Consider the following 21,619-nt stretch of genomic DNA (forward strand, 5'->3'; position numbering starts at 1 on the left):
TAATTAGTTTATAATTAAATATACTGAGCAAAATTATTTAAATGATTTACTCTTTTGGAAAATGCTTGTTTAAGTATAATTTTATTGTATTGCAGCTAAAGCAACACATACGATGCTGTTTGAGCTGATCATGTTGGATTTTGATGCATTTTCCCCCCCACAGACAATTTATTCTAATAATAGTAGTATTTTTTATATAAAACATATTTATTATATGTATATGCAGTAAATAAATGAATAAATAAACCCACAAGACAAAAACAATAAATCAATATTTTTTTGTTAGAATCAGGAAACCTCTTCATTGTGCTCAAAATAAAATAAATTTGAGAATTATGCATTTCTGAATTTAATGATTATTAAATAAATTTGCAAAAAGCAATAATTTCATGTCTTGTTTTAGACATTTTTTTCCCTTTTTTTAAATCATTGTGTTTAGGCTTTAAATATATAGGAAATTGTGTTTTCATTTATATATTTATTGTTCTTTTAGGGGGCAGTTCACACTCTTTTTTTTTTATCCGAGATAATAACTTTAAATCCCTTACTTGTCCTGAAGTCCAATAAAAATTTTAATCATCAGATCCTTACATTTCAAACCAGATATTTAAAATGTTTGTTTCATGATTTTCTTGAGAAAAACAAAACAAAACCAAACACACACTGAAAACTTGACTCTTAAAATCAAACGTGCAATAAAGCGTTGACTCTCTTCTCCATCACACACTTTCAGCTCAGCCTTTATTACCAGGTAACTACCATCATGTGAAGAAGTGTGAGCGGTGCACCTCGGATAAGCAGATACACTGGTGGAAGTCCGTAAGGTTTAAGAAAAACAGTTTATTCAGCACTGGGAGGCAGCGGGAGTCAGAGGTGAAAGGTCATATGAGGGAAAAGGCTTGATGTTAAGTTGTTACTGCTGAATACGGCGGATGGACTGGATCTGAGGGGTCTGGCAGTGGGAGCCAAACTCCCTGAAGTGTTTGTACTCCCCACAGTGACGATCACACTCCATGATATACTGGTATCCACGATAACCAGGGTACTGGTAGCACACAAATCTGTGGAGAGAGGAGGAAGTATGGATGAAATGTTGCAAGAGCTGTTGTGAAGGAAATAGAGAAGTGGAAGAAAAACAGCTGGAGTGTTTTTTTCTTTTTGGGGGGGGGGGGACGACTACTCACGCTCCAGACTGGATCCTGAGAGAGCCAACTTCATTGTTGCACCAGCCCATGGCCTGGAGGGAGGGATAATCGTCGCTAAGCTCACCCTTACGGCCCATGAAGTTCTCACGCTCATAGATAGTCATACGACACTCTCTGTGGTTCTGCAGGGTGGGATGGGGGGGGGGGGGGGGGGTACACACAATAGGACAAACAATGGATTTAAGCTGTTCTTCAAGTCTGACAAGTTTACATTAGTCATAAGTCAGACACAAGTTTTAAAGACAATGCTGGCATTTCCTGAAGCAAACAGGCCAATAACAGATGAGTCATGGAGGGTTGGGGAGGTGTGTGTGTGTGTGTGGGGGGGGGGGGGGGCGACTTACAGCACAGGCAATAGGTCTGAAGGAGGTCATTCTCTCAATGTGATAGGCATTGCTGCCTCCATAAGCATCACACTGGGGGTACTCTCCCCTCTCCAGGATGAACTGCTGTCCCTGGTAGGAGGCGTGCTCGTAACCCACCCAGCTGGGAGACGGCGAGGAAAGAAACTGCGTTAGCATTTAGCAGGTTTTTACCACACTGTTGCATGTTTTTGCTGCTCGTCTGGGTGCAGATGTACTCACGCTCCACTCTCCACCCTCAGGGAGCGCACGCTCTCGAAGCCAAACTCCATCACGTTGCAGCACTCAGAGGTGAACTCATGTCGGCGGCCCTGGAAGCACTCCTCGTCGTAGACAATGATCTGTCAGGGAAGCGGACACAAGTTCAAGCAGCTGATGCTCACAGGTGGACACAGAGACAAGCTCAAACTTACAACACGATGAGGATAAGTCAGGTTTTTCTTTTATAAAATATAAACCCCCCAATTCGACTGAGGTTTTTCTTCTGATCAGGAACAGGTGGGGCATGAACCTGTCGCTCCACCTGCAGACTCACCTTCCAGTGGCCGGAGAACTTGGTGCAGTGGTGAGTCATCTTGTCTGGAAGGAGAGAAAAAAACACAAAAAATGAAGCTAAAAACAGGAAATGACGAAGACAGCCAGACAGCTGAAGACTATTCTGAATCCAAAGAGGAGGAAAAGTTACAGAACAACGTTTAGATCATAAATTAACTCCAGAAACAAGCAAACAGGAGTGTGTGTGTTGAAAAGCTCCAGCAGCAGAACATGCTGGAATCGGCCTGCTTTACGGACTAACAGAGTGTTTATGTGGGTTAAAGAAGCTTCATCGAAGCTCTTTTGGCTCTTCCTCCCACCCATTCCATCTCTTTATCTTATTTTCTACCCATTTCCTCCCTGCTGCCTCTCAGACTTTCCACCATCCCCATGTTTTATCTCACCCACTGGGTGCGGTGACGGCCTTTGGGCCCTGGAGCCCGAGTGGCTCCTGTGTTTATGGAAGAGATGAGGGGGGCGGGGGTTTGAATGTAGATGTGTGAATATTGGGGGTCTGCAGTGGCCCAGCTGCGCTGCCCTGGATGTGTGCTGGCTGGGTGAGGGACAGGGACTCACCTTGCTTTGATGCCCTTGGGTTGTCCTGCCGTGAGAGTGAGAGGAGCCACGCGCCCCCACCCTTTTAAAGCCTCCCCTGGCAAGGGGCCATGCTGAAAGCCCCGGCTCAGCAGCAGGGAGGGGCTTTTTTTCTTTGTCCCCCCCGACAAAAGCATGGCTAATCTGTGGAGAGGGCAGAAGTGCAGACACCACATTATCACCCCGGCCTGTGGACGTGGAGACGTGGGACTATAAGAGAGACAAGATGCGGGTCGAGCTGAGAAAACACTGAAGGGTTGGAGGAAGGAGAGGGAAGATGTAGCCGAGAGCTGCTGCCATGTTTATTTTAACATCAGGCCGCAAGCAGGGATACTTTCAGTGTAGATTCATCCATCAATCATTCTTTTCACATAATGGACTCATTGTTTTCCCCACAAAGTGCCACAAAACAGCAAAATATAGAGAAAAAAATACAGTTTTCAGATTGTTTTCTATATTCCAACTATAAGATAGTCGGACTTTAATTCTACTCATGTAAAACAAATGAATCCAGCAGAAAATCAAAAACAAGTGGGCTTAAAACGTGCACAGAGGCGTTATACTAACAAGTCAGATGGTTAAAAAGTCCTTTAAACAGAAAGGAGTGAAAGCAGAAATTATTTCTGTAACCAAACTGCAGACAAGCCTAAAAGAAAGGAAGAAATTCTGACCAAGCTGACGTGAGAAACCTGCGTCTTCACCAGGCGATGTGGAATGTGCACATCGTTCAGATAGGATGCGGCCATTAGAGGCGAACATGGTCATTATATGTGTGTGATAAGAACCTCTCTGGATGCATCAAAGAGGAGATTTTAAATGGGTGAATAATGAATAAAAAAGATTTTTAAGGATTGATTTGAGATGCTGTTTATTTTTGCAGGATTTCACAGATTAAATAAAGCTTCTTTATACTTTTTAAATATGGGAATTAAAATAGAAATCCTGCTGAAAAGTCGTTTTACGTTCCTCAAATGAGTGCAGGAATTTGAGGCAAGCTTTGTGTTTAGATTGAGAATATTTAGATTTTTCTGAGGACTAAACCCCTTATTTTATTTCAAACTTATATTAGTTACTGTAGTCGACTATTTCTCTTGTTTTTCATAAATGTATGACTTTCCCAGTGCAGACTGGCTTCATGAATACACACCCGCACATTTTAAATTATTTTTGGTGCAGAAACTTAAGAAACAGAGCAGCATGTGTGCAGTCAGAAATATAAACAGCACAGAGGAAGTCATTCATCTCCGAAGCAACATTTCAGCTGTCACATCAAGCTTCCTGTGATGATGCTGCCGCACTGAGCCAAGAGTTTATATGTTAAACTCAAATCTTTAAAAAAAAAAAAGCAACAACTCTACTTTCTTATTAATTTTTTAACTTTCTTTCATTCAAAAAATAAATTCAAGCTCCTAAAACTTTTGTCAGATCCCTGTTTAGAGTCAGATGTGCATAATTGTTCACAAATTTATAAAAGAACAAAAACCTTGAATCTGTCAACAGGTTTAATATGCGTTTGCCACTATTATGCAGGACTTTCATATGTGTGTGTTTGTGTGGCTGCTTACATAATCCACCGCTTGTAAACAGGAGATCGGAGGCTCTTGTGCAGGCAACTTAAATTCCTGAACAACAGCTCTACTTCCTGTGAGCCGAAAAGGAATTTTAGCAACTTCTCAGTTTATTTCAGCTGGCTTGAATCAACCTCTGCTTTCTCCTCAATCAAAAATAATGAATCTGCTTTTATCAGACAGCTGCTCTACTTTCTGGGAAGATGGTGTATCTGTCTCTTTGCAAAAACCTGCTTGGATGTTGAAATACTTTAACAGTTTATATCAAGTGTCAGAAAAGGTCATGAGGTCATCTACATCAATACAGTTCCTCATGCTGATGTGGTGCAGGTTAAGTTACATCACATCAGAGAGGAAGAGAAAGAGAAACTGTGGATTAAACAGTAATGATTGCGAAGAATTAGTTGCCCCTGCGCGGAGTCGTCTGAAAATTGAGTGGCTGGATGGAAAGGTGAAGTCTCTGTGTGTCAGGAGTCGATATGTTCCTGCTGTTGGGAGCGGAACACTTTATTGTGTCAGTCTAAGTTAATGCGAGGCCATGGCGGTCAATAGACTTAAAGATCAATCGGTGTCTTTCTCCTCAAGATGCATGATAAAGTAGAAAAATCCTTTGATAATGGAAAAACTAATCAGCCATCGTAGTCTGAAAACAAAAGACATAATGGGACCAAACTGTTGCAATGGATTTGCTTTCAGTAGCCAACCGCAAACACACTTTTTAATCCCAACTCTGTCTACATTCACCATCCTGCTCCAACAAATGATCACTAAATCACCAAACATGGGTCAATATGCGGCTGAGAATAGTCCCGCGTCTCTTCCTGTTTGAGTAACACTGTCTAAAACTTAAAGGGACCAACTCTTTTAGGAAAATAATCCACGTTTTTTAAAAAAATAACATAATTATGTGTCATTTTGCCACTTCACATTGCTTCATTTTAAATAGAGAAAGCTGAATATTTATGTGCTTGTCTTTTAATACAAGATATGTTAATTCTGTTAAGCAACGTTGCACGGATATATTTTGCAATGTCTTTTCACACAGTTTCATGACATTACACCGCTGCTATGAGCAAATTTAAGGTTTAAGGTTTGACACCCAGCCTGCATTGCATCACAGGATGCCCTGGGAGCTGTGCAGATTACATAGCAGGATTAGTTCACACCTAATCTGCATGTATCAAACACATTTTAATCCTGTTTCAAATGAGGAAATCATCACAGTGGAGGTGATATAATCCAGATGTAATCCGTTTGACATAATCCCAGAATTATCTCTGTCATCAACAATCTTTATTTCATTGCATGGACTAGCAAAGATGGATCTTCATTTGCAACAGTGTCATTTTTAATTTAACACTGATGGTTGTTTTAAATAGCCGACATAGATTATAAAAATGTCCTTTTTGACGGAAATTTCAACCCAAGTAGTCCATGACTACGATGTAATTCTCTAAAACAATAACTTAATAAATGTATATTTCAGCATCTACAGGCTGACATCTTAGTTTTAATTTACAGGTGGTAAATGTAAATGATGCAGACTTATCACTTGCTAACAGTAGCAAATGTTATCTTACATTATCATTAGCAAACACTACCATTAGCAGTGTTCGCTAACATTAGCACTAGCACACAGAACACTAACATTAGCAAATGGTAGCCAACATTAGCAATGCTAAACACCAACATTAGCAAATGTTGGCTAACAATAACAATACTGAACATTAACATTAGCAAATGGAAGCTAACAGCAATACTGAACACTAACATTAGCAAATGGTAGCCAACATTAGCAATGCTAAACACCAACATTAGCAAATGTTGGCTAACAATAACAATACTGAACATTAACATTAGCAAATGGAAGCTAACAGCAATACTGAACACTAACATTAGCAAATGGAAGCTAACAGCAATACTGAACACTAACATTAGCAAATGGAAGCTAACAGCAATACTGAACACTAACATTAGCAAATGGAAGCTAACAGCAATACTGAACACTAACATTAGCAAATGGAAGCTAACATTAGCAATACTGAACACTAACATTAGCAAATGGAAGCTAACAGCAATACTGAACACTAACATTAGCAAATGGAAGCTAACATTAGCAATACTGAACACTAACATTAGCAAATGGAAGCTAACATTAGCAATACTTAACACTAAGATTAGCAAATGGAAGCTAAAATTAGCAATACTGAACACTAACATTAGCAAATGTAAGATAACATTAAATGCTATATTCTGGTCAAAGTGTGACTGCTGTGACAAAAGCATTCAGGTTTTCTTACATTGAAAACTGTTGCATTTATTTAAAATACTACATCAAAATACAAGTATCAGTGCAGATTGATCTATGTTATGATAGGATCCACTGCCAGTAGCCTATGGCATAATATTTCAGTCGAAGAATTCTGTTTTTAATTTAAAAATTTTAAAAAGTCCCTCAAAATGTCAGATTTTCTTTCTCTGTCAGTGATGTGAATGCAAACAGCAATCATTTGCTTGTGTTTTATTATGGGGTACGAGGCAACTAAGCTTAGTAGAAGGTAAAGTGGTTGGAAAGTTGCTTGTTCACATAGTTTATAATTTAATACCACTCTAAATAACATGTTTTGCTTTTACAGATTTATATATGACTACATTGATTAATTTATGATTTCTGAAATGCAAAAAGTGTTTTTACAAGATTGCAAGAAAAAAAAGAATAAAAGAAGGCCAATCAAAATGAGTCAGTGAGCTAATTGTCTTAAATTTGTTAAAATAGATCTCATCTGCAACTCTCAAAAATAGCTCACAACACTCTCAAAAATAGAGGTACAAGATAAGGACATTTCTGTACCTATAGGTACATTTTAAAGAAATGTTCTCTCAAAAGTACAATGCTGGTCTTTAAGAGACCAGAAGCACACCTTCAGAGTACGAAAAAGGGTTCAAAGTGACATAAAGTACAAATTTGTACCATTTCGACCATAAGGGTACCTGCAGCATTGAAAAATGTAATGTTAATGGCTGTAATGTTACAAACTAGAGCAGAGTTGAGTGATGACAGTAGTACTACTTAACAGTCATTTACTACACCAGACAATGAAGGTCAGATGCTGCAAACTAAGTGTATGGCTGGTCAGTATTTTGAGTTTTTGAAGATTATTTCTAGATTAAAGATAAGATAATATTGCTAAGTTGCATGGACCAGGCCTAATCCTGTGAAAACATAAAAAAACACAACTTGATAAGGTGAGGTTGAACTTGATAAGGTACAAAAATAGACCAGAACTGAAGGGTACAGAAATGTCTCTCAAAAGAGTACACCCCCAGCGACAAGCATTTGTACCTTTTTAGGTACAAGCTGGTACCTCTATTTTTGAGTGTGAACACAAATAAAAATTAAACTTGTTGGGATATCCATTTTTGTCTATAAGTTTGCAAGTGAAAGTGACATATACTGGATATCTCAAGGGGAAAATATATCCCTTGCCGTTTTTAATACAGGAAATACATTTAAAAGCATTGTAAAGCAATAACTGATTAAGTATTTAGATGATTGTAACTTAAGAAAGTAATTTAAGAAATGTTTACATGACGTCACGCAGGCTTACCACTTTTGGTTATTTAAGCCTGAAACAACTTCTGTGTATGCATTTTAAACTTTGCTCAAGGTGTGATTGATTTTACCACTAAGCTATATTGTCCATGTACCAAACCTGCATAAATTCCCCCTTTCTGTACATTTGTTCTTGCTGCAGCAATCCAAAACCAAAAAATGGTGAGTTTAAAAGTCAGTTCTTTGTTCTCATGTCCAAAGCTATAGAATATGTTGCATTTTTGTGTGCCTGTGTAGGTGATAGAGTGGATTACCTCTTTGTGTCCTCTGAACCTTTGCATTCCTTGTGTCTACATGCAACTATAGCTTACAGGCCTGGCAGCCCAACACATGGGAAAACTGCCTTGCTCAGTGCTTTCCTTTGACAGTGAAATGCTTACAGGCAGGCCAGAGGGGCCAGCGGTGTTTCCAGGCTATGCGATGACCCGGTGGCTTTGGCGCAGGCCAACTGTGATGACGAGAGGTTTTCTATTGTGCTGTGAGCCTCTACGTTTGGCCTTTGCCAGAGTATAAAAGCTTGGGTTGAGGGCTGATGGGACCAGCACGAGCCAGCCTCCCTCACAAGGCACAGCAAGCTGTACTAACGCAGGTAAGAATCCACAGACACTGACATGCACATCCAGAGCATCAGAGCTGAACATTCAGAGCCAGGGCCCACCCCCTGCCCTCTACATCCAGCCAAAGCCCCCTCAGCTTGGGGAAAGGCCCAAACACAAGCCCAGAGCCCAAATAAGCCTCCCACATAAAAAAGCAAAATTTATTTGGTTTAACAAACAAAACAAAACATAAAAACAACAACAATAAAAGAAGTCTCCTGCCTCTGACCCCTCTGATAATGTTGACAACCCGCCTTTATACTTCAGCTATCCTTCTCTTTCACATCACCGTCTGTAATCCTGACACTTCCATTTACACCTCTATTTCTGGTCATCCCCTTGTCTTCCTGCATCTCTCACCCAGACTCTCCTGAAGCCCCTCACCATGTCTCAGACTGCCAAGTCCGCCTCCAGCCAGGGCACTGATGCCAAGGACAAGGGAGCCCCTGCTCCTGCTGCTGCCTCTAGCAAGGCCACCAAGACCGGCGAGCCTGGCATGGGATCCTACAGAGTGAGTCATTGCATCGCTGTCACGCATCTGCACAAACACTGCGCCACAAAAATGACGAAGAAAGCAAAGTCGAATCGTTTTTACATGTATAAGTGAGCCATTTGGGAGGATTTTACATCAGACACAGATGGGATTGTTTGTTAATCAAAAATAATCAACGTCTATGCTGAAACAGGAACAGAAAGATTTTACTTTTAGACTTTATTCAGAAAAGGTTTTTTTTTAATATATATATATATAGACAGCAGTTTTCATGTAGGTTAGAGAGTACTGCCTTTACTCAGGTGAGGTAAAGAGTTGGATTAAAATGTAAAATTCAAGTAGCTATAAAATGAAAGAAATGAAAAATACTTTATTAATCCCCAAAGGGAAATTCAATATTGTAGTAGATCATTGTAAATTAGAGGAGGTCTTGTTCCAGAGGCTGATGGCAATTGCAATTTAAGTAATAGAATATGCAATTTAAGCAGATAAATGTCAGTGTTTTCTGTTAGTGAGGTGAGCTGTACATGCACTCTTATTTTTGTTGCACCAGAGGTGCAGGAAAGCTGAAAATTTCTGCTGAATTTTGTACTGAAATGAGGAGCAGCGTAAGTCTAAATGCTACACATGGAAATGCATCAAATGTAGCTTCAGTTTTTGGATTGAAAGTGCTTCAAAATGCAAGTAAAACCAACACTGAAACAGTTTTCTAAGGGGCAGACTCACATTTTAATGTCATTGTTTAGTTTTTTGTGTATAATTAATTCACTGATTGCTGTGAAGTTTAGAGGAAGAATCTGTGTTCAGCAGAGTGATGTTTAAACGTTTAACATGCTTTAGTGAAAACCTGCAACATGCCCTCTGTGCAGATCATGCTGTTCGACCAGGAGAACTTCCAGGGCAGGATGATGGAGGTCCAGAATGAGTGTATGAACGTGTGTGACCGTGGCATGGACAGAGTGCGTAGTATCATTGTGGAGTGCGGCCCGTAAGTGGAAACACACACAAACCTGACTGAAGCAGCCATAATCTCTTCATGTTCCACCTATTCACGCATATTTCCCCGCTTCTTCCTGCCATCCCCCCCTCATCTGTGTCCCCGGTGGCCCCCCCGTCCTCCAGCTTTGTTGCCTTTGAGCAGAGTAACTTCCGTGGGGAGATGTTCATCCTGGAGAAGGGAGAGTATCCTCGCTGGGATACCTGGAGCAACTCCTACCGCAGCGACTGCCTCATGTCCCTCAGGCCCATCCGCATGGTACGTTCAGCATCCACGCTGGGGAAGCCGAGCTCAGTTCTGTGGTGCCGGGGGATGAAATTTAATCCAAATAATTGAAAAAAAAAAAGACTGAATCTTGGGCTGGATGGAAAACTAAGCGGAGCTAACATTTTGCATTATTGGTTGATGAACTATTTTTCTAACCAGATTAGAGAAAGTGGCTCTCAGTGAACGCTCTCTCAGGGCTGAAGATGGCCTCTTCGCAAATCTAGTTTTGACTGACCGATAATCTAAAATGTAATTTTCTGTTATGTAAGATGATGAAGCAGATTTCTCAAACTTCATTGGCTAAAATTAGAAAAAAATCTTGGGATAAAAAAAGCTGCGATTAGGACCATCAGTAAAGCAAAATGCCTTGTTTTTACCTCAGTCACACAGAGCTCAGATCCTACATTTTAGTATGAATGCAAGCACTACCATGATAGTGCTGTTTTTTTAAATACAGCAGCGGATATGAAGCATGCCCTGCAGAGCAGAGAGGGCGTCAGGGATCAAAGCTACAGCCAGCAAGTCTCCAACATGTGTGTGGTTTCTGTGGTCTTCAGACTAACTCTTACTGGTCTTGTTTCTCCCCTGCAGGACAGCATGGAGCACAAGATCTGCCTGTTTGAGCTCTCCGACTTCAAGGGTAACAAGATGGAGATCCAGGAGGATGATGTGCCCACCCTCTGGGCGCACGGCTTCTGCGACAGAGTGGGCAGCGTGAGGGTGCCAGGAGGAGCGTGAGTGGATGCATTTATTAACTTCAGCTGCAGAGGTTTTAACACAGACCTGTGTTTTCAGGCTGTCAGATGTAGAAGCATCTGTTTAGATTTTCTCATACATGAAATGCATCACTTGTGTTGTTTTGGACATGGCTTTGCAGGGTAGGACATGACATCACAAGGCTTTACGATGATTGCATGCAGTTTTCTTCACAAATATGCTCTTTTAGCCTCCATAATTTCTACACTGATGTGTGTCCTGCAGAGTTGCACATGTTGGGAACTCTGCAGGATACAGCAATGCAATTCTCCAAAAAGATATTCAGCAACATAATGGATCCCTGACATGTCCAAATCCTCTTCAGGGAAGCCTATCCCACAGGACCCCTAGAGCCTCCATGACCTCTTAAACATAAAAAACATCTAGTTTTCTGAGAGCTCCATGAAACACCTCATTACACACGAAAGCTTCCAGTTCATACCTCCTCCCTTGGTCTCCTGAAGAGCTTTAGAACTTTTCAGTAACCATTAGATCCACCCCAAAGAACTACCTCAGTGATCTACTTCCTACAGCTTGCTCCTTTAAAAACCTCCTGAAGTGCTGCTGTCCTTTAAAGAACCACTAAAATATCTGAAGTCTACTAGAACCGCATCGAGCTTCTGCAAATTTTGCTTGAGAACTTCTGGCACAAGTCCAGTCGTAAAAGATTCACAAATAAAATGCTTCCAAGGGCCACTTGAAGCTCCACGGTGGACTAAAGAACCTCTTATTGGTTGGAAATCTTCAGCTAGAAACTCTATTGTGACTCCCAAGCCCCCCCCCCCCCGAGCGTTAGTAGAACTGTCTTGTAGGGATAACCCTCCTTTAAGTCCAGCAGAACCTCCGGAGTGACCTTCAGTATCTCATCGGTGACATGCCGACATCATAAAGACTAGAAACAGAATGTCTATTATCTCTTTACCAATCATGTTTCCTCATGTCTCTCCCAGTTGGGTGGGCTACCAGTACCCCGGATACAGAGGCTACCAGTACCTGTTTGAGTGCGGTGACTACAGACACTACAATGACTTCTGCGCCTTCCAGCCCCAGATCCAGTCCATGCGCCGTATCAGGGACATGCAGTTCCACCAGAGAGGATGCTTCACCTTCACCACCACTGCCAGCAAGTGAATGACACCTGCTGGGCGCTTGGTGCTGTTGTAACCACGCAGCCCTCTTAGCTTTTTATCTCTCCAAACTACCCTCTTTCTTCAATTCTCCAGTCCTTTCCTTAATTTCCACCATCATCGCTCCATCCCGAAGGAAAGACAGAATGAGAGCAAATAACTGGACAACCTTAAGTGACTTTTTATGGTGCTACAAAATAAACATGTTGTGAAAAACCTGAACCCTTCCTGGCTGGATTACCTTTATTTCCTTTCCAGAAGAAGTAATGCAATGTTTGCATCTTACTCTTTCAGAAATGGAGTCTAAGTGCATGTTTTTTATGGTAAACAATGATTTTGGCAGCTATTCTTATGGTATTTTTAAATAACTGCAACGTGATATAAAGTCGTTTATCTAAAGTCATGTGTCTCTTTGGTATAGCTCAAAACCAAGTAGCATATCTTATAGCTGTAGTAATCAACGCCAAATCTGGTGGTTAAAATATTACACACATAAACTAACAACAGCTTTTGTAGTTTTATGTAGACTCTATAGAAGAAAATTAAAATTGAAATACGTTTTCAGGTTTTTGCAATTTATTCTATGACTAAACACAAGAAGTAAAACTTTTTCAGTAAAATATGAATGTTTATTATTTATTTATTAATTTATTATTATAATTACCATAATATAATAATAATAACAATAACAACAACAACAATAATAATAATAATAATAATAATAATAATAATCATAATAATAATAAAAACCCTTCACTCATACTCAAGCAACATAACTTCAATTACAGTTGCCTGCTACTTTATTTTATTTTCTATTTTACCTTTGACCTAAAAAACAAAATACAATAAATATAGAGATATGATACAATATGTGTAAAATAATAAAATAATCATTATTAATTTTTTTTTAACATTTTATTTTATTTTTTTTTATGAATGCCTACTGGTATTTAAATATTCTCTACAACAAAACAAAACTTTATTTTATTTTATTTTATTTTACTACTGCTCTTGCATTTGAGGGATTTTATCCCTGGTACTTTGAATGCATCATTACAACACGTGGTCCACGTGATGCCTTCCCGGTCATCGAATTTTCCTCCATCTGTGATTGGATTGTTTTTTTTTTTTTTAATTTACAATATTTTTTTCAAAATTAGTAAAGAAAAACAACGAACATAAACAACAAATAATAAAGATTAAATAAAGATTAAAGAACATGTATCATTCAAAAGTAGCCAGAATTTTAGTTTAGATGTCTCAATTAAAAATGGAAAATAATGCTTCAAGTTCATGCTTACATAAAATACGACGACACGTGAAGGCAGCAGGACGTTTCATAAACTCTCTACTAGAGAACTGCCCAGGTGGAAGGCATCATGACCGCACTTTTTAAAGCAAGAAAAGGTGAGGTCTTTGCAAGTATAAACACAGAATAATAAAAGAATGAAATGTGGAGTTTTACCTACAAACAACCTGTAAATATCAGCGTACGGAAGCTACATGCTACTTGCTGCAGAATGAACTATTTACACCTTAGCTTCCTACCAAACTCCAGCTGCTACGCGCACTCGTAGATTAAACCAATTTATTGTATGGCTTAACTCTTAAAACTGATAAACAAACAGGCTAAGTACTACAATTTTCTTGTCATGGTTAAATAGCATGAAAAACAGGTTGATTGAAGGTGTTTACGGTTAGCTCGTCGGTTAGTTAAAGGTACAGCTGTCTGATCAATAACAGCATCAGCTGCAGACTTCTCTACAGAGATAAAAATGTAGCTGTAAATGTTTTATTAAAGATTTTAATGTTTAAATAAAGGTGACTGATTGTGATGTTGACCTTTCACCCAAATACAGTTGCGCGAGCTAGCTAGCCGGTGCTGCGTTCAAAGACAGTGGGGGTTTAGTACCACTAAAGCTTTCTAATGTCACTAAAACTGATTTTTTAAAAAGTGTACATATGTCTTCTGTCGGGTTTGTTTTATTTGTTCCATCTTTTAAGTTTCTAAACAGCAAACTGTGAAGGAAGAGGTGTTTCAGTCTGTGTTTGGAGGGTTTTTACATACTTTCTTCTGCTAAATCCTCCAGGTTCGCTAAGGTTGTTTTCATGCACTGCTCTTCTGACATGTCGACAGAGGTTCAGTGAGAGCCACCTTCATCTTTCAGCTCAAGTTTTCAATATTTACTAGAAAAACTCAGTGATTATTTTCCTATTTCTTTTGTTCTTTTGTTTTTGTTTATGCACATAATCTGTACTAAATGTTGGTGAAAGCAGTCTGATCTGATGGAAAGGAGTTCTTTATGTGTTACGTGTCAGATGTGCTCTGATTGTGTGAATCTTTACATCTGTGATAACATCTTGCATCACTTCCGGCTCTCTGCAGCTATCTTATGAAGCTGGCAAAAAAAAAAAAAATAAACCAGAGAAATAAAGCCTTTATATAAATCATCATCTCAACCCTTTATGCATTTGGTTAATAGGAATAATAGGTAATTTGTGTTTTTTAAGACGAAGTTTCGTTATCTATTGTAACAAATTCAGAATTCCTAAAAGGAGCGTTTATTTTTCCCAGTTTTAAGGGAAAATTGTGGCTGCATAAAAAACAAAACAAAATTTAAAGCAGTTAAATAACTCATAAAATGCACCAAAGGTCCCGATAATCAGGAATTTGACTCTTATGTGTCCCGATTTTTACATCTAGATGCGTTGCTGTCTAATTGGCATTTTCTAAAATAGCACATTAAGTTGTCTTTTAGCATGTGGACTGATTCCTGTTACATTATCTGAGTCTATATCTTCTATTCTGGTCCTTCATCTGGTGTTTTTAGATACAAATCAACCAAATATTTATGAACTGCAGTGTTGCTGAAACTTCACGACAAACCAAATGTCATTAAAAATTATTATGATGCACAGTTTAAATGAAATGGTAAAACAACAACAACAAAAAAACAGGTTAAAATATAAATATAGACACATATGTACATCTTTACTTGATATTAATTTCTCCAAAGCAAATAAATGAGCCAAAAAAACCAGTAAAAACAATGACAAAACCCTGTTCAGTAATTTAATTTCAGATTTTTTTTTTTTTATAGAACTGAATAATTGCCGTTTGATTTAATTTGTGGAGCAGCTGCAAATAAACTTGTTCTGAAGCTTTTACATTATCCTTATGAGCCAGTTTCCAATTTTTGAAATGTGATTCTCTTTTTCTCATGACTTTAAAATGAATATTTGGGGTTTTATGCTGCACCGGCGGCAGCTGTGCTGAGTGTAGTTCATTTTACAGGTGTTGCACGGAGCAGAAGAAATCTCAGAAATTCCTACAGTTCAGGCTGAGAGGTGCAGGAATTTCAGAGTTTAGTGTCTTCCAGATAATTCAGAACCAAAGAAAGAAAAGCTCATTTAAGTGTCCATAATGTCACAAAGAGCTGCTGAAACAGGAAGTCTGGAGCAAAAATAATCTCTGCAAACATGTTAGTTGGATTTTGCTGCGCATGGAGCCAGATATATGTCATGGCTGAAGCTGGATGAATTCTGTGTGTTAACATGTCCTTTTTTCTCTCTCTCAGCTCTGGGCTTGTGTCTCAGCGGCTGTCGAAGTTTTTCCCAGCTGGCAGAGTTGCCAGAGACTCATCAGATACTGAGGCAGACCTGCAGAGACTACGCAGACAGAGAACTGATCCCCATCGCTGGAAAGCTGGACAAAGAGCATGCATACCCGGCCAAACAGGTAGCCGATGGTGTCTGCTGCATATCTGACTGGACTTTCTGGCAGCATTTAGAGATGTGTTGGTGTATTCTGGTGTGTTGATGTTGTCCGTGCCTAAAAGCAAAACAAACAGTGGAAAAATATTCATAAAACTTCAGGGGAAATGAGCAAAATGAGAATAAATATTGTCTAAAAACTGAATGTGCCAAACAAAACTTTAAACTTTATGAACAAATTTATCATTTGATGTAGCAAAATGCTTAAAAAAGTTGGGAAAAAAAGGCAAATTAAGAGAAAAGTTTCTTAGCTGTTGACAGGTGAGGGTGTCAGGCTTTGGTATAAAAGTGATCCACATTTTATGAGAAGCCCGAACAACAAAAGAACGACCACCTCGAGGTTTAAGAGTTCCTGATCAGAAGACTGAAGTTAGGAGAGAAAAGACAAGTCAAATATGAAGGAGCCAAACACATAAATAACTGGAAAACTAATAATAAAATCAGCAGATTTTATTATTAGATAAGCAGATTTAAGGGATTTAAAAGGAACACGAGGAGTTAAAACAGATCTGTACACTCTGCTTTCATTGTCCAGATCCATGAGTTGGGGGCGATGGGTGTGATGGCCATGGAGGTCCCAGAGGAGCTGGGCGGAGCAGGGATGGACTACCTGGCCTACAGCCTGGCCATGGAGGAGATCAGCAGAGGCTGCGCCAGCACCGGAGTGGTGGTCTCTGTGAACAACGTGGGTGCAAAGGGAATATTTCTGCTCGGATGTTGTGACAGTTGAGGTGTGATAATGGTTGGTTTGGTCTCCGTGCTTCAGTCTCTTTACATCGGACCCATCCTGAAGTTTGGCTCAGAAGACCAGAAAAAACAGTGGATCTCCCCGTTTACCACCGGAGAGATGGTGGGCTGCTTCGCCCTCAGCGAGCCAGGTAACAAAGACTCATTGAATTGAATTGAATTTAATTTAATGAAAATAAATTTAATGAAAAATTTATCTTAGTTTTTTGTTTAATTTTTCTTATTTTAATTTTTTTTTTAATTAAATTTTTTCTTATCTTATTTTTTATTTCATTTTTAAAATTTGATTTAAAATTTTTAATTTATTCTGATATTTTATTTTATTTGATCAGTTTTCTTATCGACTTTCTGCTTTTACAGAGGACAATCTTTTGTATCTTATAGATTAAAATAGTTTATTAAAAATGTCATCTAAATCCAGGTGAATTGTGAATTTGGCTGGACTTGATTCATTCTATCTGACCTGATATCTGTTTTACGTTCTGCTTTTTTCCACCGACTGAATGAAAAAATTGTACAAAAAACATTAAATTTGTTAAATAATAAAGGAATAAAGGAAAAAATTAGGGGTGAAAAAAATCTAATTGAAAAATCGCATATCGAGATTTTTTGTTTCACAATTTTAAAATAAATTTTTTTGTTAAAAATCATCTTTTCCAATTAAATAAAATGAATCCACTTTAAAAATTTTCGTAATTTTTATTGTTTTTAATTGATCTTTTTGCTTGTTTTCTTGGGAATTATAGCAGCAGAATGATGGTCTGGCTGCTGGGTTGTTTTCTCCGAACTGAAATCAAGAAAAATTACGAGCAAAAAGAAGTTTTATCATTTTTTTTATTGTTTTTAATCTACAAAAATCATGCACATTGAAGAATTTTGAGAATCGCAATTTAAATCAAATCGGCACCCAAAAAATCGAATCAAATCGGGACAAAAGCATATCGTCCCCTAAATAAAAAAAATCTTCTGAAACAAATGAATAAATGTGGAAATAACAAATAAAATGAAGAAACATTTAACTTTTACTTTTGTCTTTATTTGTAATTTATTAAATTTTTATTAGTTTTTCTCATTTTAATTCAGAAAATAATTTCATGTATTTAGTTTTAGTCTTTTGATTCTTATTTTTTCCTTCTGCGTTTCTTTCAGCTGTAACTCTGAGCCACACACACCCTGCAACGGCGACTGCAGGCTTTAGTTTTCTGCTTGTTTCCTCTACAAAAACAACATTTTACCACATTAACATCCTCTGTTAAATCACACCCATGTGGCTGCTGTTAGCTGTGAAACTCATGGCCCTTAACGCATTTAGAACCGCCGTATTTTTAGGTACAACTCAGTCATTCTGCTGCTTATTAAAGCCGGCTTGTGTCATTTAAACTCCAGGTAATGGCAGCGATGCGGGTGCCGCCTCCACCGTGGCTCGTCAGGAGGGGGACCAGTGGGTGTTGAATGGAACCAAAGCCTGGATCACCAACAGCTGGGACGCCTCGGCCACCATCGTCTTCGCCACCACAGACAAGAAGCTGAAGCACAAGGCACGAGAAAACACGCTGCACTTGGTCTTTTCAGCACTTTTCATGTACTCTTAACAGCTCTCTGACCTCCATGTCTGCAGGGCATCAGCGCCTTCCTGGTCCCCATGCCACACCCGGGACTTTCTCTGGGCAAAAAGGAGGACAAGCTGGGCATCAGAGCCTCGTCCACTGCTAACCTCATCCTGGAGGACTGCAGGATACCGCTGGACAACATGCTGGGACCCCGCGGAGCAGGCTTCAAAATCGCAATGGTATTTAAACCCTCCTCCTTGTTGTGGCAGAAAATCTTCTTCTGAGCTCGTAATTCAGAAGAAACGGCCATGAATCGTTAATAAATCTGCAGTTTTTTGACATCTGAAGTAGGGCTGGGCGATATATCGAATATACTCAATTTATCGTGGCTAGTCCCATGTGCGAATATAGAAAATGCCTATATTTGTCATATTCGAGTATCCTGTTGTCACGCAGGTGTTTTTAGCTGTGGACGGGGTTTCCTCCCTCCTCCTCGACTCTGCACCGCTTTGCACAGAGAGTTAAAGCAAGCGCACCTCGTTACGTACATAACGTGAGCTACGTGCTACGTCATGAGAGGCAGCGTGGAGCCACTTTCTCGCTAAATCTGGCGACTTCCTGTGAAAAGCGACTAGCGACAAATCTAGCGACTTTTACTGGAGTTATTGGAGACTTTCCTGGTGTTTTGGTGACTGACTTTAAAGCGCATATTGTAAAGTTATTGTCAGAACGAGAGTCTCTCCCCGTCCTAAAGCACTCAGTCAGCTCCGGCTGCAGCTGCAGCCAGTCAGAGGAGCAGAGAGGACACCTGCACGACTCCACCTACAGTCACAATGAACAGCCAAATCCGCCACTGATCCCGCTCTGGATTACAGAGTGGCACGTAAATTACAAAGTTTTTCACGTCACGCAAAAATAATTAATTCTATTTGATTACATTCACAGCCTCTGTCACTTACTCACCTCATCCACTGTGTGTGTGACACAAGCATATTTATCTAGCTCCTCATGTCTCTAGAAAGTACAGAAAGGAGTGGGAATCAAATCCTGAATTAAAAGCTGGCCGTTTATTGGAGACGATACGAGGACATTCTGCCTGGATTATAAGACTGATTTCTACGCTAAAGTCTGCGATTTAAAAAAACATACTACAACTCAAAAACATATCCATAAAGCAAAGCCTTATAATAGTTCATCATTTGAAAAGTCCCCCCTAGAGCTCCTATTTTCATACGTTGCATTTATTACATCATTCAAAGGCACTTTATTTTGTTTTAAAATGACATGTTTCTGCCACTGCTTTAACTGTTCAATAAATCCGGTTTTGATCAGTTTGCTTCGTTACAATTTCATCCTTTTGGCATGAATGTTTAAAATCAGCATATCTTAATGCAGTATGAACAATTATGTTTTAATGGAGACACAAAATCATCTTACTGATATGATTGTATGCACCAAAGCATTCATTCAAGGCTAAGGTAAATATCGAGATATATATCGTATATCGTGACATGCCATAAAAATATCGGGATATTACTAAAAGGTCATATCGCCCAGCCCTAACCTGAAGAGTTTAAAGTAAATTTCTTTAATTCAGAAGCGAAGGAGCATTTTTCAGGTGAGAGGTGAAGACGAACGCTCCTAGCATCGTCCCGACCCGCTCGGCTGAAAATGAAATCTTCACACATCCGGTTTAAAGTCTAAAACAACCAAAAAACGTTTGCAGACGAACAAAAAAAGTTTCTGAATGAATTTATTCCTATTTCTTACAAACGGTTATAAATCTTCTCATCTGGTTTTATTCTGGGGTCAGAAGAAAACCCGAGGAGCTTTTACCAACGTTTGAGTCGACTTGTTTGACCAGAATCAGCATTTGTGGTGTTTTTTGTCAGGTTATTAACCCTTTCATGCAGAGTGGCCATATAGTGGACACATATTTACAAACTTTTTTCTTGTATATTCATGAATGAAGATGATATTTTTGTAAATAAACCACTTCAGTGGATGTTAGTGAGTCATCCAATACGTTTCCACTCACTGGAGAATAAATAAATATATTATATAATTAAACAAAATGAAATTACGCAAGTTTGCCTTTGCTTTAAATATGAAATAAAAATGATACAGCTATATTTTACAGAAGATTTACATATTGATATTATTTTATAAATATTTTATAGATTACATTAAAATGAATTATAGATCATGATAAATTCTAAACATCATTAATGAACAGAAAAGTATCATTGCATATGTCTGTAGAAGTAAAATACTGTATTTAAAAATGTTGCATTGTTTTTAATTAAAAGGGGTAAAATAACTTCTGGTGATTCACTGATTTTTTTTTTTGTTTTTGTTTTAAATGCAATAAATTGCAGATCATGTTAAACATTTTATGGTATTTTTCATTGTTTAATTCTAAAACTGGTCCTGCTGAAGACATCGGTCCAGTTGGCTGCAACCTCACCCGACCAGTTCACCTCTGACTTCCACTTCCAGCTGATTGTGGTTTTAATAACCTAAAGTTTACGTCAGCAGCAGCTCTTTGTTATTTCAACTCATTTCACGCGGAGATCCTGGTTAATAACGCCACCGATCAACCTTCAGACGCATCTGGAAGCTTCATTTAATCACACACACCACATCTGGATGCTGCTCTGTGTGTGTGTGTGTGTGTGTGTGGGGGGGGGGGGGGGGGGGGACAGGAGATCATTTGCTTTACACTCTGTAGACGATTCAGTCTGTAAAGCAGATTAAAATTCATGCTCTGGTGTTGCCGTCTCGCCACCATGAGGCTGTTTGACTGCGCGTTGCCGTCCATCTGCACGAGGAACTAACAACCCGTTTGTCCATAAAGCTGCTTTTATATGATTCATATCTCACCGTGTGATTATTTATAAACCTGGTTCCATTGCACATTTTTCATTCATCCTTTTAGCATTTCGTTTAATTTTTTGTCTCTCTGAACACAGATGTACCAGACTTTTCCACGTTCCTTCTAAAGGCGGCGGCAGCATGGACTGCCTGATTTTTGTACGCACCTCCAAAGGTCCAAATTAAGATAAAAAAATAAATAAAATTAAAGCCGCAAGCGGCATCCATCGGGTCCTCGCCTCATGCCGAACCCTCCACCCGAGTCCTGGTTGTCCCAATGCTACATGTGAAGGACCCGCACAGCCAGTTCATTTTAATAGAGAAATACAATTCACATATTGAGAAATGAATGTGTGTAAACGCCAAGATGGCGGACAGCCCGTTACCATGGCAACATGTGTTTCATTGACTTTTTAGCTTGTCTTGGGATGTTACACATGTGTGCCGAATTTCGTAGCCTGAGATGCTTATATCTTTGCACTAATTCATACGATGTGCACCAAAACTGTAAATATTAATATTTGGTAGGTCCTTAACACATTATAGATGTTAGACATGTGTG

General features: G+C 39.1%; 3 protein-coding genes across 3 annotated transcripts in view; 2 read left to right on the forward strand and 1 right to left on the reverse strand.

The window, feature by feature from the left end:
• Positions 1–913: 913 nt before the first annotated feature.
• Positions 914–10,907, reverse strand: cryba4 (crystallin, beta A4; the record flags this gene model as incomplete). The annotated part of the gene is made up of 6 exons (XM_079257102.1): positions 10,793–10,907; positions 2,103–2,146; positions 1,790–1,908; positions 1,550–1,691; positions 1,185–1,327; positions 914–1,061 (listed from the first exon to the last, which is right to left on the reverse strand). Exons 2-6 carry the CDS (start codon positions 2,139–2,141, stop codon positions 914–916), a joined length of 591 nt encoding a protein of 196 aa, XP_079113228.1. The 5' UTR covers positions 2,142–2,146; positions 10,793–10,907.
• crybb1 (crystallin, beta B1) lies at positions 8,297–12,116 on the forward strand (the record flags this gene model as incomplete). Its single annotated transcript, XM_079256994.1, is given in 8 exon segments — positions 8,297–8,338; positions 8,340–8,399; positions 8,403–8,465; positions 8,837–8,983; positions 9,835–9,953; positions 10,088–10,220; positions 10,821–10,963; positions 11,936–12,116. Coding segments are annotated over 8 exon segments (888 nt in total).
• A 1,308-nt stretch (positions 12,117–13,424) lies between these two features.
• acads (acyl-CoA dehydrogenase short chain) overlaps positions 13,425–21,619 on the forward strand; it is a 15,977-nt gene continuing 7,782 nt past the window's right edge. The window contains exons 1-6 of the mRNA XM_079256626.1: positions 13,425–13,519; positions 15,691–15,851; positions 16,422–16,571; positions 16,653–16,764; positions 18,020–18,171; positions 18,252–18,422. Coding sequence (XP_079112752.1) covers positions 13,492–13,519; positions 15,691–15,851; positions 16,422–16,571; positions 16,653–16,764; positions 18,020–18,171; positions 18,252–18,422 — 774 coding nt within the window. The 5' untranslated portion in view covers positions 13,425–13,491. The remainder of the gene's footprint in view (positions 13,520–15,690; positions 15,852–16,421; positions 16,572–16,652; positions 16,765–18,019; positions 18,172–18,251; positions 18,423–21,619) is intronic.

Source organism: Telmatherina bonti (genome assembly GCF_933228915.1).
Source record: "Telmatherina bonti genome assembly, chromosome: 17".
In the NCBI taxonomy this organism is placed as follows: domain Eukaryota; kingdom Metazoa; phylum Chordata; class Actinopteri; order Atheriniformes; family Telmatherinidae; genus Telmatherina; species Telmatherina bonti.